Source organism: Amblyraja radiata, chromosome 3, assembly GCF_010909765.2.
Source record: "Amblyraja radiata isolate CabotCenter1 chromosome 3, sAmbRad1.1.pri, whole genome shotgun sequence".
Taxonomy (NCBI): domain Eukaryota; kingdom Metazoa; phylum Chordata; class Chondrichthyes; order Rajiformes; family Rajidae; genus Amblyraja; species Amblyraja radiata.
The window spans coordinates 104415069-104430509 of record NC_045958.1 but is presented as its reverse complement, the minus strand read 5'-3'; the positions used below and the strand labels follow the sequence as shown (position 1 = coordinate 104430509).

At 48.7% G+C, this 15441-nt stretch overlaps 1 protein-coding gene across 4 annotated transcripts in view; it reads left to right on the top strand.

Moving 5' to 3' along the window:
• The window catches only part of c3h5orf34 (chromosome 3 C5orf34 homolog), a 39521-nt gene extending 27844 nt beyond the window's left edge, over nucleotides 1-11677 (top strand). For 2 of the 4 annotated variants that reach the window (XM_033018487.1, XM_033018484.1), the window contains 5 exons: nucleotides 3154-3272; nucleotides 7643-7750; nucleotides 9458-9498; nucleotides 9942-10205; nucleotides 11123-11677. In XM_033018487.1, coding sequence (XP_032874378.1) covers nucleotides 3154-3272; nucleotides 7643-7750; nucleotides 9458-9498; nucleotides 9942-10201 — 528 coding nt within the window. In that variant the 3' untranslated portion in view covers nucleotides 10202-10205; nucleotides 11123-11677. Of the gene's footprint in view, nucleotides 1-3150; nucleotides 3273-7642; nucleotides 7751-9457; nucleotides 9499-9941; nucleotides 10206-11122 lie in introns of all 4 variants that reach the window. The other 2 variants (XM_033018485.1, XM_033018483.1) reach the window with 1 other exon arrangement.
• Nucleotides 11678-15441: the final 3764 nt, after the last annotated feature.

The following is a 15441-nucleotide window of genomic DNA, read 5'->3' as shown; positions in this document are numbered from 1 at the left end:
TGAACATTTGAATCCTCCAATTTTAGGCAATTAACCAACAAATTTCCCCTTTCCCTCCCCCTCTTTGCCCTGTGCCCCGTCCAGATATGCAACCATTTAAGTAACTTGTTTAGGTTCTTGTTTGGGCGGCGCAGCGGGTAGAGTTGCCGCCTCGCAGCACTAGGGACCCGGGTTCGATCCTGACAATAGGTGCTCTGTTCAGAGTTTGTACGTTCTCCCTGTGACCACATGGGTTTTCTCCAGCTGCTCTGGTTTCCTCCCACACTCCAAAAACCTGCAGGTTTGTAGGATAGAACTAGTGTAGGGGTGGTCGCTGGTCAGTGCGGCCTCGGTGGGCCGAAGGGCCTGTATCCACGCTGTATCCCTAAACTAAAGGCCTAGTCTTGGTCACGTGTGTGACCAAAAATATGAAAGACTGTGGAATACATCTAATTCTGAAAGTATTAAGGGTATATTGTTTTGTACTGTGTGTATGATTCATATTTTCTTCGAAATTTATCAAGTGAAATTTCTATGTTATGCTGACAATGTTTGTTTGGGGTCAGAGGTCAAATATGACTGGTCACGTGTGTGACATCATAGAAGCATTTCTTTCATAGAAACATAGAAAATAGGTGCAGGAGTAAGCCATTCGGCCCTTCGAGCCTGCACCGCCATTCAATATGATCATGGCTGATCATCCAACTCAGTATCCTGTATCTGCCTTCTCTCCCTGATCCCTTTTGCCACAAGGGCCACATCTAACTCCCTCTTAAATATAGCCATCAGTTTTATCTTACAAACTGAATTTTAAAAAGCTAGTATGTTCATATCTTTAGCAGACATGCATTATAACTCTGTAGGTAGGAAAATAGCAATGAATAAGATTGATCTCTTACAATAATTTTTTTAATGCATGACTTTATGTGATGCCATCCTGTCACGTGTGTGACATTCTGGTTCACTTTCCAAAGCATGGCACAAAACTGTTTCTCCCACACCCCCCCCCCACCTCCCCGACCTTTTCTTCTTCCCCAGTCCTCTTTCAACTACATCCATTCCTCTGATTTCACATTTTTACGCCTCTAGTCACAGTGGTTTGTCATTTCACCTCCAGTCTTTGTCCACCCATCTACCAATGGAACATCCCCTCACCTGTATCCACCTATCACTTGCCAGACTTTGTCCCCCATCCACCATCTCCATTCCTACTTTCTTTCCCACCCTCTCTCCCCCACAATCAGTCTGAAGAAGGGTCCCAACTCATAACGTCACTTGTCCATGTTCTCCACAGATGTTGCCTGACCTGCTGAGTTACTCCAGCCCTTTTTGTGTCCCTTGTTTGTTATCTGTTCCTTGGACTCCTAAAGGAATTTGGAATGCATCTCTTCCTGCAAGTCCAACAGAACAGTTTGGATGACGTTAGCCTTTTTTTAATTTGAAGCTGATTCATGAACCATTTTGTTCCTCAGCTGGAGAGATACAGTGCTTCCAAGAATTTGCAATTCAAGATTTTGTTGGTTCTTGATAATGCCCTGGGGATCCTGCATTTTTGGGTGATATTCATTCGAACACCAAGGTTGGATAATTGCACACGATAGCTGTTCTCCAGCCAATAATTCAAGGTGCATTTGCTCTTTTTAAGCATATTTCCTCCGTAATACATTTTCCCAATCTCCTGGTATTGATTTTGGTTTATTACTGTCACATGTACTGAGATACATTATCAGCTTGATGCCATTGAGCCGGAAAGTGCAGCAAAGATTTACAAGGATGTTGCCAGGCTTTGAGAGCTTGAGTTATGGGGAGAGGTGAGGCTGGCTAGGATTTTATTTTTTGGAGCTCAAGAGACAGGGGTAATCTTATAGAGGTATATAAAATCACGAGGGGAATACAGTGCCCCCTGTATACAGCTGTAATTTCTACACAGTGAAACCAAAATGTATAAAAATACCCTTTAATAAAATCTGACAATGTGCACTTTAACCACATGTGATTTATTTTATTACAAATTTCAAATTGTGGTGTACAGAGGAAAATAAATAAATGATGGGTCTTTGTCCCAAACATTATGGAGGGCACTGTAGATAGGATAAATGCAGAGTATCTTTTATCCAGAATGTAGAAACAAGGAACTTGATGCTGGTTTACAAAAAAAGACTAGCTTGCCACACCATTCAGTATTATCATGGATGACATGTCCAGGCCCCGTGTCTTTTGTGCCGATTCCTCATAGCCCTCATTTCCCTGATCTTTCAAAATCGTAACTATATCCCCCTTAAATAAATCCGCCTCCGATCTCGCCTACACTCTCTGGGGAAGAGAATGTAGACACAAGGAGCTGCATAGAACACAAAGTGCTGGAGTAACTCAGCGGGTCAGGCAGCATCTGTGGAGAACATGGATAGGTGACGTTTCACAGAGTGCTGGAGTAACTCAGATGGTCAGGCAGCATCTGTGGAGAACATGGATAGGTGACGTTTCACAGAGTGCTGGAGTAACTCAGCGGGTCAGGCAGCATCTCTGGAGAACATGGATAGGTGACGTTTCACAGATTGCTGGAGTAACTCAGCGGGTCAGGCAGCATCTCTGGAGAACATGGATAGGTGATGTTTCACAGAGTGCTGCAGTAACTCAGCAGGTCAGGCAGCATCTCTGGAGAACATAGACAGGTGACGTTTTGGGTCGGGCCCCTTCTCTCAGACTGATTGGGCGGTGTGGGGGTGGGGGGGGGGGGCGAGAGATGAGGGTATTGTGGTAGCACAGTTAAACTAAACCTTTCTGAAGTTGCACAGAGGTTCCCTCAACTTATTTCATAAACAAGATCATTGTAACACCATCCATAGATGAGATCCGTTGATGCATGGGGACTGATCATACTGTTTAACCGTACAAGCCCATTGAATTGAATGTAGGCAGGAGACCTACAGTCCTAAACTTCTATCTATCTCACGGGTGACATTCGGACCACCCATGCTCGGACTTTGGGGCTTTACCTTGCACTAAACTTTATTCCCTTATCATGTATCTGTACACTGAATGGCTTGATTATAATCATGTATTTTCTTTCTGCTGACTGGTTAGCGCGCAACAAAAACTTTTCACTGTACCTCGTTACACTTGACAATAAACTAAACAGTCCCCGATTAATTCCCTCTCCTCCTCTCTCAGCAGGGCAATCCCATGACCTCACCCACGGGTCTCGGCGAAACACAAGCTGGTTGGTACCGATTATTGTTTCCAGATAGATCCTCCCAATCGGTTCAAATGCATTCTGCTGGAAGCTACGAGAGGTAAGAGCTGGTACCTGTATTGTGTGTGTTTGCCTTCATTGCCACTGCCCCCACCGTATGGACAAACACATATAGTGGGAGTTGGTCACCTCAACCTTGGAGACACAAGGGACTACGGGGGTGCTGGTGTACAGAAAAGTTTTGTCAAATACATGCGCTCAATTACTTGTCTGCCAAGGCCTGCTAAATCTCTCCATTGCTAACCATTTTAACTCCCTTCCCGTTCCCACACTGCCCTTTCAATCCTGGGCCTTCTCCATTGCCAGAATGAGGCCACATGCAAACTGGAGGGACGGCACCTTAAATTCCACTTGGGCAGCTTGCAACCCAGCAGTATGAACATTGAATTCTCCAATTTTACGTAACTACAAACCACTTCCCCTTCCTTCTTCCCCCACAATGACAGCTGGACTCACCTCTATTACTCCCTTCCCCCAACCCTTCCAACTACATGACTTCCTCTAGCTTCTTAGTTCGCAACTCTTCAATCACTTTGTCTCACGCCGACTGTCTTTTCATCACTGGCCTTTGTCCATCCCATTTGTGCCCTTCCATATCTCATTACCCTCTCCCCAGACTCTGTCTGAAGAAGGTTGAGTTGCAGGTCGATCCGGTGGTCAAAAAGGCTTTTGGCACATTGGCCTTCACCAACCAGATTATTGAGTATAGAAATTGGGAGGTCATGTTGCAGTTGTATAAGACGTCGGTGAGGCCACATTTACAATATTGTGTTCAGTTCTGGGCACCGTGTTATGGGAAAGATATTGTCAAACTGGAAAGGGTACAGAGAAAATTTACGAGGATGTTGCCAGGACTAGAGGGTCTGAGCTATAGGCAGAGGTTGAGTTGGCTGGGACTCTATTCCTTGGAGCGCAGGAGGATGAGGGGTGATCTTATAGGTGTATAAGATCATGAGAGGAATAGATTGAGTAGACGCACAGAGTCTCTTGCCCAGAGTACGTGAATCGAGGACCAGAAGACATAAGGTTAAGGTGAGGGGGAAAAGATGTTATAAGAATCTGAGGGGTAACTTTTTTAAACAAAGGATGGTGGGTGTATGGAGCAAGCTGTCAGAGGAGGTAGCTGAGGCAGGGACTATCCCAACATTTAAAATGCAATTAGACAGGTTCTTCTTCTTCGAGTCCGTTGCAATCTCAGATGTCGTTCTGCCAGTATCTGGCGCAGGTCACAGCTGGTCGGGTCGGTTCAGCCAGGTCCTGGGAATTAGACAGGTACATGGTGGATAGGACAGATTTGGAGGAATATGGACCAAATGCAGGCAGGTGGGACTTGTGTAGCTGGGACATGTTGGCCGGTGTGGGCTAGTTAAAGGCCGAAGGGCCTGTTTCCACGCTGTATCACTCTCTATGACTCAAGTGTCTCGACCCGAAACGTCAGTCATTCCTTCTCTTCAGAGATGCTGCCTGTCCTGCTGAGTTACTCCAGCATTTTGTGTCTATCTTTGGTGTAAACCAGCATCTGCAGTTCTTTCCAACACACTTTGTCTATCCATCTGCTTATCAACTCACACCTTATTTATTGATTACTTGGAGGCATGTGGTGCTACTGTATAGTATCGCGAAAATTAAAAGTTTCAAGTATGGGTGAAAGACGATCTAGAACATAAATAATCATCTCCTTGTGGCGATTGAACAAATTCCTTCCTGCTCTCCCTCCTCACGCATTTCATTTCTTCACCATTTTCTTTTTCTGCCTTTTGCTCACACACACTAGTCTATCCTTCACTCTTTACGACCTATTTTTCTTTTTTCTCTTCTTACTTTTTTCTTTATAAAAATAAAAAAAAGGAAGTTGTACAGAGAATGTAATATGTTAATATAATGTTGGGATCCTGTACAAAGGTGCCACTGTATTGTACTTACTTCTAATAAAAAAAAATTTTTTTAAAAAAAAATCAACTCCCCCCTCGCCTGTGTTCAACTATTAAGTGCCAAGCTTTGTCCTATCTCCACCTCGCCACAGGATAGTGCTAGTGTACAGGGATCGCTGGTCAGCGTGGACTCGGTGGGCCGAAGGGCCTGTTTCCACTCTGTGTCTCTAAACTAAACAAAGAGCCGGTGATGTTTTGGGTCCTGACCCAAAACATCACCTCTCCATGTTCTCCGGAGATGCTGCCTGACCTACTGAGTTACTTCTGACACCTCGAGCTTGCTCTGACATGCATGGATGATCTGCTTGGAACCTCTTGCATTCCTGCCTCCCCCTTGAAGTCCTTTCACCCCCTCCCTCCCCAACCTGCATTTCAACTATCTAATATTAACCATATAACAATTACAGCACGGAAACAGGCCATCTCGACCCTTCTAGTCCGTGCCGAACACGTATTCTCCCCTAGTCCCATATACCTGCGCTCAGACCATAACCCTCCATTCCTTTCCCGTCCATATAACTATCCAATTTATTTTTAAATGATAAAAACGAACCTGCCTCCACCACCTTCACTGGAAGCTCATTCCACACAGCCACCACTCTCTGAGTAAAGAAGTTCCCCCTCATGTTACCCCTAAACTTCTGTCCCTTAATTCTCAACTCATGTCGCCTTGTTTGAATCTTCCCTACTCTCAGTGGGAAAAGCTTATCCACGTCAACTCTGTCTATCCCTCTCATCATTTTAAAGACCTCTATCAAGTCCCCCCTTAACCTTCTGCGCTCCAAAGAATAAAGCCCTAACTTGTTCAACCTTTCTCTGTAACTTAGTTGCTGAAACCCAGGCAACATTCTAGTAAATCTCCTCTGTACTCTCTCTATTTTGCTGACATCCTTCCTATAATTAGGCGACCAAAATTGTACCCCATACTCCAGAATTGGCCTCACCAATGCCTTGTACAATTTTAACATTACATCGCAACTTCCATACTCAATGCTCTGATTTATAAAGGCCAGCACACCAAAAGCTTTCTTTACCACCCTATCTACATGAGATTCCACTTTCAGGGAACTGTGCACAGTTATTCCCAGATCCCTCTGTTCACCTGCATTCTTCAATTCCCTACCAGTTCTGTAACATTCAAAGATTCTGCTTTCTTCCGAGGGAGCGTTTAGCCTCATCTCTGCTTTAAATGGGTGATGTGCGGGTCTGAAGATTGAGGCTGAGGTCTTATTGGCACCACTGTGCACGATTCCCCTTCCCCCTCGGGTGCACTGGGGCTGCAACGGGGAGCAGCAACTAGGTGCAGCAGCAATCTGCCGATGTCTCTTCAACAATGCAACCCCTTCCTAATCTCTGCAGCCTAAAATGACACGGGCAGCCCTGTACATGGGATCTCCAGCATCTTCAAGTCGCACACAGACCAGACTTGGACAAATAATACTCTTTCATTCTTTTGGGAACTAAATCCTGGAACTCGAGGTCTACAGCCTTTACGGAGAGCTTTCACCAGAAAGGTGTGCAGCAGTTCAAGGTGGCTCATCCCCATCCTCTCAAGCAAGCAAGTTTATTTATATAGAAACATAGAAAATAGGTGCAGGAGGAGGCCATTCGGCCCTTCAAACCAAAGATAGCACATTTCAGCAACAAGGTAATTCAAATTGCTTTACACAAAGCATTAAAAAGCAATTAAAAACAGTCATTACAAAGAATAGAAAATAAAAACAAGCTAAAATAGAATAAGATGTATAAAATACAAGAATAAAAATTACAGTGCAGTTAGAAATTAATAATTATTGAATTTAATTCAAATTAAAAGTAATTAAAGGAGTGGGCAACATGGACAGGAGAGGTTGCGCGACATATGGATCAAATGAGGGCAATGAAGGGCCAGCTTGGAGGTGCATCTTGGTCGGCAAGGATGAGTTGGGCCTCTTTCCATGCTCTTTGTTTAGTTTAGTTTAGCGATACAGAGTGGAAACAGGCCCTTCGGCCCACTGAGTCCACACCGACCAGCGATCCCTGTACACTAGCACTATCCTATACACTACGGACAATTTACAATTTTACTGAAGCCAATTAACCTGCAAACCTGTACATCTTTGGTGCGTGGAAGGAAAGCGGAGCACTCGGAGAAAACCCACGTGGGCACTTGCAGAATGTACAAAGTCCGTTATGACAGCTCCCATAATCGTGATCGAACCTGGGTGTCTGGTGCTGGCAGCAACTCTACCATTGGGCCACCATATCACCCCTTTGATTATACCTTACCTCTTGGTTCCCACTGTATCCAAATATCTGTGAATATCTAAGGCTGACATATTGGGAATGGTTGCTTGTAAAAAACCTGGGCAGCTCAACTGACTCTGGCCCTCTCCAGAGGTCTCCCATCTCTCTGGAACTACTGTTTGGACCAGGTTGTAAGTGGGTGAACCAGTGGTATTGTGCTTGTGGATAATTGCTTTCTCCCTGCCTGGTGTAGATACGTTACTGCAGCAACGGACTGGTGCCGACACGTGTGTGAAAAAACACAGGAGCGAAAATCCAAGGACATGCCCAGTCAACAGGCCAGCGGACAGGAGGAGAACTGGTGAGGAATTTGCTGTGACTTTTCGGGTGACTGTAACACACCTAAAAAAATGTCACAATGCTTTATTCGATAAGCACCTTCTCCCGAGTTATAGAACGGAACAGCATCAATGCTCTGACCTATGAAAAGCTCTGCCCAAAACTGAAAGAAATCGCAGAGAGTTGTGGATGTTACCCAGTCCATCACACAGACCAGACTCCCCACCATCGACTCCATCTACACTCACGCTGCCTCGGGAAAGCAGCCAACATTGTCCCAGTCCCGGTCATTCATTCTTCTCCCCGCTCCCGTCCGGCAGAAGGTACAGAAGCTTGAAAGCATGCACCACCCGACTTGGGGACAGCTTCTTCCCCTCTGTCAGGCTTCTGAATGGTTCTTCCATAAGCTAGGGTACTGTCCGATTCACCTCAACCCCATTGTGGATATTGGACTTTGTCTCTGGAACTTCTTCTTCTTCTTTCGTGTGGCGTGCACAGCCTAAAGTTGTTGGACAACTTGTTCTATTTGATCTTCCGTTTGTGCACGTCGAGTTGATTGCATTAGTCGAAACAGGGCGGATCACGTAAAGGTTGCAATCTTCCACCCCGTCTCTGGAACTGATGCGCTACAATGCTGAGAACTATATTCTGCACTCTGTATCTTCCCCTTTGCTCTACCTACTGTACTTGAGTTTGACTAGGTTGTATCTATGTATGGTATTATCTGATCTGTTTGCAACACAAAGCTTTTCACTGTACCTCAATACACGACTATAATAAAACCTAACCTAACAACTGAACCTAAGAAGTGCGACTCATTACATTGGTTCAAGTTGGATGCCCTTTTAATTTCCCCACCTCTGCCCCCTAAAATGCTAATGGGTTTCCCTGTTCAGATAATAATAATAATAATAATATATTTTATTGTCATTGCACATAAGTGCAACGAGATTTGGGTATGCAGCTTCCATCTGACATCATAACTTAAGTAACTACTAACATCTTGGTTTAGATACCCCGAGAACATGGTTTGTACAAAGAACATTACAACAGTAAAATTGTCAAAACAGACTAAAGTGCAGATGTGTCTGTGCGACGTGACCATCCGAGGGAGACAGTCCTTGGGGGTGGGGGGCACTCAGCAGGGCCAAATAAGGAGAGCGTTAGACAATAGGTGCAGGAGTAGGCCATTCGTCCCTTCGAGCCAGCACCGCCATTTAATGTCATCATGGCTGATCATCCCCAATCAGCACCCTGTTCCTGCCTTCTCCCCATATCCCCTGCGCTATCTTTAAGAGCCCTATCAAGCTCTCTCTTGAAAGTATCTAGAGAACCGGCCTCCACTGCCCTCTGAGGCAGAGAATTCCACAGACTCACAACTCTCTGTGTGAAAAAGTGTTTCCTTGTCTCCGCTGAATGCTGACAAGAAATATGTAGATTCTGGGAATCTGAAATGAAGGCAGGCATTAGTGGAATCACTCAGCACCTGGTGGCAAGAGAAACAACAGGCATCTTAATATTCTGGTGAAAGACCATGGACCTGAAACATTATCTCTGTTTCCCTGTCTGCAGATGTTGCCTGACCTGCTGAATGTTTCCAGCGCGTTCAGTTTTATTTCAGTGAACCCTGACTCGTAATCGAGTGGGATAGATCGATCTCCCCATGTTAATCTACATGCCACGCAGTCAAAGACTTTCCTTGTATCTCACGAGCTTCTGTATTTTCCAGGTCTGTTATCTCAGAACTTCAGAAGATCCAGAGGTTTAACTGTATCCTTTTTATCTATTCGTTCCAAATAGCCTGTCGGTGAAGTCCGGCTTTGAGGCTGTACATTTATTTGACTCGCAGAAGGATCTTTCTCTCCTGAGCAAAACATACAGTGCTGGAGGAACTCAGCAGGTCTCGACTCACCATATCATCCATTCCTTCTCAAAAGAGTTGCTGCCTGTCCCGCTGAGTTACTCCAACATTTTGTGTCTATCTTCAGTGTAAACCAGCATCTGCAGTTCCTTCCTCCACATTTCGTCAGTGGGTCGGGCAACATTTCGGGTCGGAACTCTTCTTCAGACTGATGGAGTAGGAGGAGGGGGGGAGACACAAAACTGGGAAAGAGAGGTGGGTGGAGGGTCTCATTTACTCAATCACCTGCCTTAATTACTTCTTCTGGCCTTGTCTGTAGTCTCTGGGTTTTCCTTAACGCACGTGCGTGCAGTTCTGCTGGAGAACTCCAAGTATCTAAAGCCTGAGCCCCCATCGCCCACCGTTCCTGCCCTTCAGCCGCCCACGGAGACCTCCCTCCCACCCCCAGGAGATGACGGCTGGAGCGTGGAGTTGGCACTGCAAAGGACTGGCAGGGCCATCCAAGATATCGAGCTGCTGCTCGAGGCAAACCAAAAAGCGGTGACGGCAAAATTAAATGAGGGAGGCGAAGGGTCGGGCACGCTGAGGGAAACACAGGAGTGCAGTGGATGAACAGGTCAGTGGCGCAGCAAGCAGTCCCCGTGATGGATATGACGAAGGCCAGGTCCATGATCTAACATGGGGGGAGAAAAAAGACACATCATGCTGGAGTAACAAGGCGGACCAGGCAGCATCTCTGGAGAACATGGATAGGTGACTTACAGTATCCCGCCAGGACCCTTTTTCAGAACCAAAATGTCACCTATCCACGTTCTGCAGAGATGCCGCCTGACCCGCTGAGTTACCTCAATACTTTGAGTCTTTCTTTCAGTATACCAGCAAAACTTATAAAAGGTAACACACAGAGGTGTCTCACAGTGCCAGAGACAGGTTTGATGATGACCTCGGGAGCTGTCTGTGTGAAGTCTATACGTTTTCCCTGTGACCGCATGAGTTTCCTCCATGCTGCAGTTTCCTCCCACACTGCGGGTGTGTAAAGGGTATTCTTCTGTAAATTGCCCCTTGTGGGTAGGGTGTGCCTGCGAAGTGGGATAACAGAACTAGTGTGATCGGTGGGCGGAAGGCACTGTTTCCGCGCTGTATCTCCCAACTATAAGCATCTGCAGTTCCTTGTGTCTCCATCTACCGTAGGGCGGTCATGGTGGTGCAGTGGTAGAGTTGTTGCCTTATGAGAATGCAGCGCCAAAGACCCGGGTTCGATCCCGACTACGGGTGCTGTCTGTACGGCGTTTGTTCATTCTCCCCGTGACGTGCGTGGGTTTTCTCCAATATCTTCAGTTTCCTCCCACACTCCAAAGACGTACAGGTTTGTAGGTTAATTGCCGATGTAAATGTAAATAATTGTCCCTAGTGGGTGTAGGATAGCGTTCATGTGTGGGGATCGCTGGTCGGCGCGGACCCGGTGAGCCGAAGGGCTTGTTTCTGCGCTGTATCTCTAAACTCTTAAAAACTCTAAACTTCTTTGATTACCAGGAACGTCACTGTATTCAAGACCTGTCTTAAACTTCAGGGCAATGGACTTGCTCAGATCTGCCCCCATGCACTTTGCAAGGCTCCTGCGGTATTTAAAAGATGCAAAATCACCACAGAGAACATGGGTCCGAGGTGGTGGAGACGCGAGAGATGCTGGAGAATGGACGAACCAATAATCTGCTGGAGGAACTCAGCGGGTCAAGAAATTATCAGTGGGTCGGGAGGAGGTGGGAAGGAATCATTGACGTGTTGGGTGAGGAGTGAGAGTGGAGGGGGAAGGTAGCCAGTATAAAGAGGAGGAGGCGTGAGGTGGTAGGAGGAGAGGTGAGGAACAATGGGTAGATAACTCAGATCCATGTTCTCCAGAGATGTTGCCTAACCCGTTACTCCGGCACTTTGTCTTTCCTTGGTAAGCCAGCGTCTGCCGTTCCTTGCATTGGTGACTCAGGCAACTGCAGGTAGCACAACCCAGAGCTACAGTCCCGTTTAAACACAAATTTTTATTCTACAAATACTTTTCTTCAAAAAATAAAATAAACATACAGAGTATTAACACAATCTGGGTACTGACTCAAACCAGCGCCTGACCGCCCTTCTCCAGATTCAGAATCCTAGCAGAGACCCAATGATTCCTCTCTCCCCAGAAGAAGGTCACCAACTTCCTCTGGATCAAGGTGACATAAAGAGGGCGGGACCAGAGTGCCCAGCTGGTACCACAACATAGAGGCCACCAGCTGGTTTATGACCAATGCTCTCTCCCGGGAAGAGAGAACGGCCTAGCTGGGCAACGACTTTCACCTCTAGCTCCTGCCACTTCGCCGGCCAAGCCCCCTCAATGGGACTCGGGTAGACCCCAGGTAGAGGAGGTGCGTGGTGCTCCACGCATAAGATGTCATCTCCTCCGGCAGGGAGTGCACACCCACTGACCCACCAAGAGACCAGAACACTTCCCCAGTTGATCCGGGCGGAGGATGCAGCCGAGAAAACCTGCTGGCACACACGCATCCTCCGCAGGTCAACAGGGTCGGTGAACATCAGAAGGGCATCATCGGCGTAGGTCGAAAGATCCACCTCCACCCCCGGCCCCGGTCAAGCCAGGCCTGCCAACTGCCTACGGCGAAGGCACAGTGATGGCTCTACGTAGATGGAATACAGCTGGCCTGGGACATCCCTGACGTACCGCCCTCCCTAAGTGAATGGGGGGCCAACAGAGCCGTTGACCTTAACAAGGCATTCCGCAGCACCATACAAAAGCCGGACTCGGGCCACGAAGTGCGGTCCAAATCCGAACGCCTGCAGAGTTCCAAGAAGGTAGTCGTGATCCACCCTGTCAAACGCCTTCTCTTGGTCAAGGGAGAGAAAGGTGACTGACTGTCCAGCCCCCTTGGACAGATGGATCAGGTCCCGGACCAGATGGATATTGTCCTGGATGGACTGGCCCGGGACTGTGTAGGACTGGTCCGGGTGGATCACTTGGGACAGCACGGGACCCAGGCGATTCGCCAATGCCCGTGCAAAGACTTTGTATTCTGTGCTGAGGAGAGAGACCGGGCGGCAGTTCTTCAAAAGGTGGAGTAGCAACGACTGCCCTGCGCCCCGAGAAGGGCATCTCCCCGGTCGCCAGGCTCTCCCCCCAGGACCTTCATATAGTCACCCCCTAGGACATCTCAGAATGCTCTAAGAAACTCCACCGTCAGCCCACCCAGTCCTGGAGACTTGCCTCCCCTGAGTTGGTGCAGGGTAGCAGTAAGCTCCTCCAGTTAAGGGATCATCGAGGTGCTCAGCCACCTCTTTGCACACTACGGGTAAGCCCTACGGGTAAGGACCCCCTGTGCAACCCCACTAGATGTACCCGCGGAGAACAGAGTCCTGTAGAAAGACTGAACCGAGGCACCAATGCTCTCTGGATCTGTGACAGAGGAGCCATCATCCACAAGCAACTCAATGAGCTGCCTGCGGGCTCCTCGCCACTTCTCCAGATCGTGCAACATCTGGACCTCACATACACGCCCCGGGACCTCCAAAGCTGCAAGTCCCTCAGTGCTCCCTTCTGGTACTCCCGCCACTCACATGAGTCCCCGCCAGCCCGACCCAGGCGTGACTCCGAGTCGAGCAACTCTCTCTCAAGCCGTCTGATCTTGGAGCCTTGCCCCTTGGTCGACCCACTCGCATAGTCCTGGCAAAACAGATGGACATAGACCTTCCCCACGTCCCACCACTGCCTTAGGGAAAGGAAATGCCCCTGCCCCTGCCCCTCTCTCCACTTTACCCAGAACTTCCTGAATCGGCGATCCTCCAGCAGCCGGTTATTAAAATGCCAGTACGCGGACCTTGCCCGTGTGTGCGCTGGGATAAAGTCCACTCGCACCAGGCAGTGGTCCGAGCACGGCACCGGCCGCATGGAGGCTGCCGAAGCACAGGAGACATAGGCCTTGGAAATGTACAAGTGGTCAATACAGGAACCACCACCCTCAAACCTGTACGAGAAGGCACTAGAGTCAGGATGGAAAGTCCGCCACGCGTCGACCAGCTCAAAAGAGTCCACCAGCTCCCTTAATGTCTTCACTGCTACTGAGTCACGCTGAACGCCAGAGGGATCTCTCCACTCAAGGGTACAATTAAAATCTCCCCTAAGGAAAACACACTCTCCACGGTTGATGGTATTCAACTAAGTGGTCACCTCCTGGGTTAGGCGCGTCTGCATTGCGCCGGTCTTGGGGGCATACACATTGCTAAAGTGTAACGGCACACCATCCAGGCGCAAGGCCAGATACAGCAACCAGCCTGGTACAATTTCCTGTACCTTGAGGATCTCCGGCTGGAAAGATGGGGCCAACAAGAAATCCACTCCACTCGAACTGGAGTTAAGATGGCTCATGTAGATTCCCACTCCAGGAGCCAGGTGTGTTCATCACTAGCCACAGTGTGTGTTTCCTGCAAGAAGCTCACTGCGTACCTCCCGTTCCTGAGCACCGAGAGGTGGTGAGACCCACTGCCCCCATTGATATTCAGGCTGGCTATAGAGAGCTTCATTGTGAAGATCTTTTACCAGCACCCCGTGAAAGAGTGGAGCCACCCCTAACCTTCAGGCCTCTCTTTAGGCCTTTAAAAAGCACTTGGAACTGGCGCCGCTCATTTTTCGTGAGACCCGCCTCCTTTCCTTTCTTCTGAAGGATGGCATAAATGGACTGCATGGGTCCCGCCAGGTCGACAGCCAACTCCGCCTTATTCCTACTCCCTCTGGAGTCCTTCAAGAACTTCTCCGCACCTTTGGTACCCACCCCAGCGCCGTCACCACCAGGGGAATCACCTCACTGTGGCACTCAGGGGCCGATGCTCCTGGAGTCTCCCCTACTCCCTCGGCCAGTAGGGGAGCTCACCCCTCTGGGGTGCCTCAACGGGGAGCACAGGCTGGGGACCCACCCCCACCAAAGTCTTCCCCTTCAGGCTGCCCTGGTCATCCTCTAAGCCAGGGGACTAGCTCTCTGGGGGAACAGCTCCCACGGGTAGTGCATCACCACCCTCAGGTGGTCCCTGTACTACAGAGGCATCCTCCAGCTCAGAGGATGCGTGTCCCGGGTACACCACCTCGAAAGGGAGTGAAGGCCCCCCTACAGATTGCCCCTGGATTTCAGGGCTGCAGTCCGTATCGGAGGACCCATGCCTCCTCCTCTTCCAGCCACTGGCGTGCGGTGGTACAGTGAGCTCCATTGCGGAAGCCTCTGACTCCGCACTACCGTCTACCTGCTCACCTTCTCCAGCCTCCCGTTGGTCCTTAGGCTTCCCTAGGCTAGGCTCAGAGGAGAGCACGAGTTTATCTACTGCCAGAGGTCCCGCTCGGAGGTGCTTCTTTTTCTTAGCTTTCCTCCCACTGACGCTCCCATCCCTCATCCTCGTCTGCTCCACGCACTTTACCGACATCTACCGCCACAGGTACGGACATGGGGGGGTGAGGGGGGGTGGGGGTAAGGGAGCATTGCCTTTCTGGGCCACTGTGATAGAACTGGCAGCCTCAGATGGGCCAGCAGTGCTTTCCCGGGCCACCGTGGTAGAACTGGCAGCCCGGGTTCTGGGACAATTCCTGCGAAAATGTCCCACTTTGCAAGCATGACAACGCAATTGGCCCGAGTTCCAGAACACGCTATAGGTGGATCCATCCAATTCCACATTGAACCTCCCCTCCGTGTCCGTCCCTGTGCCATCTGTATATACATGCAGCGCTTAAAAGTATATACATATAGAAACATAGAAAATAGGTGCAGGAGTAGGCCATTCGGCCCTTCGAGCCTGCACAGCCATTCAATATGATCATGGCTGAT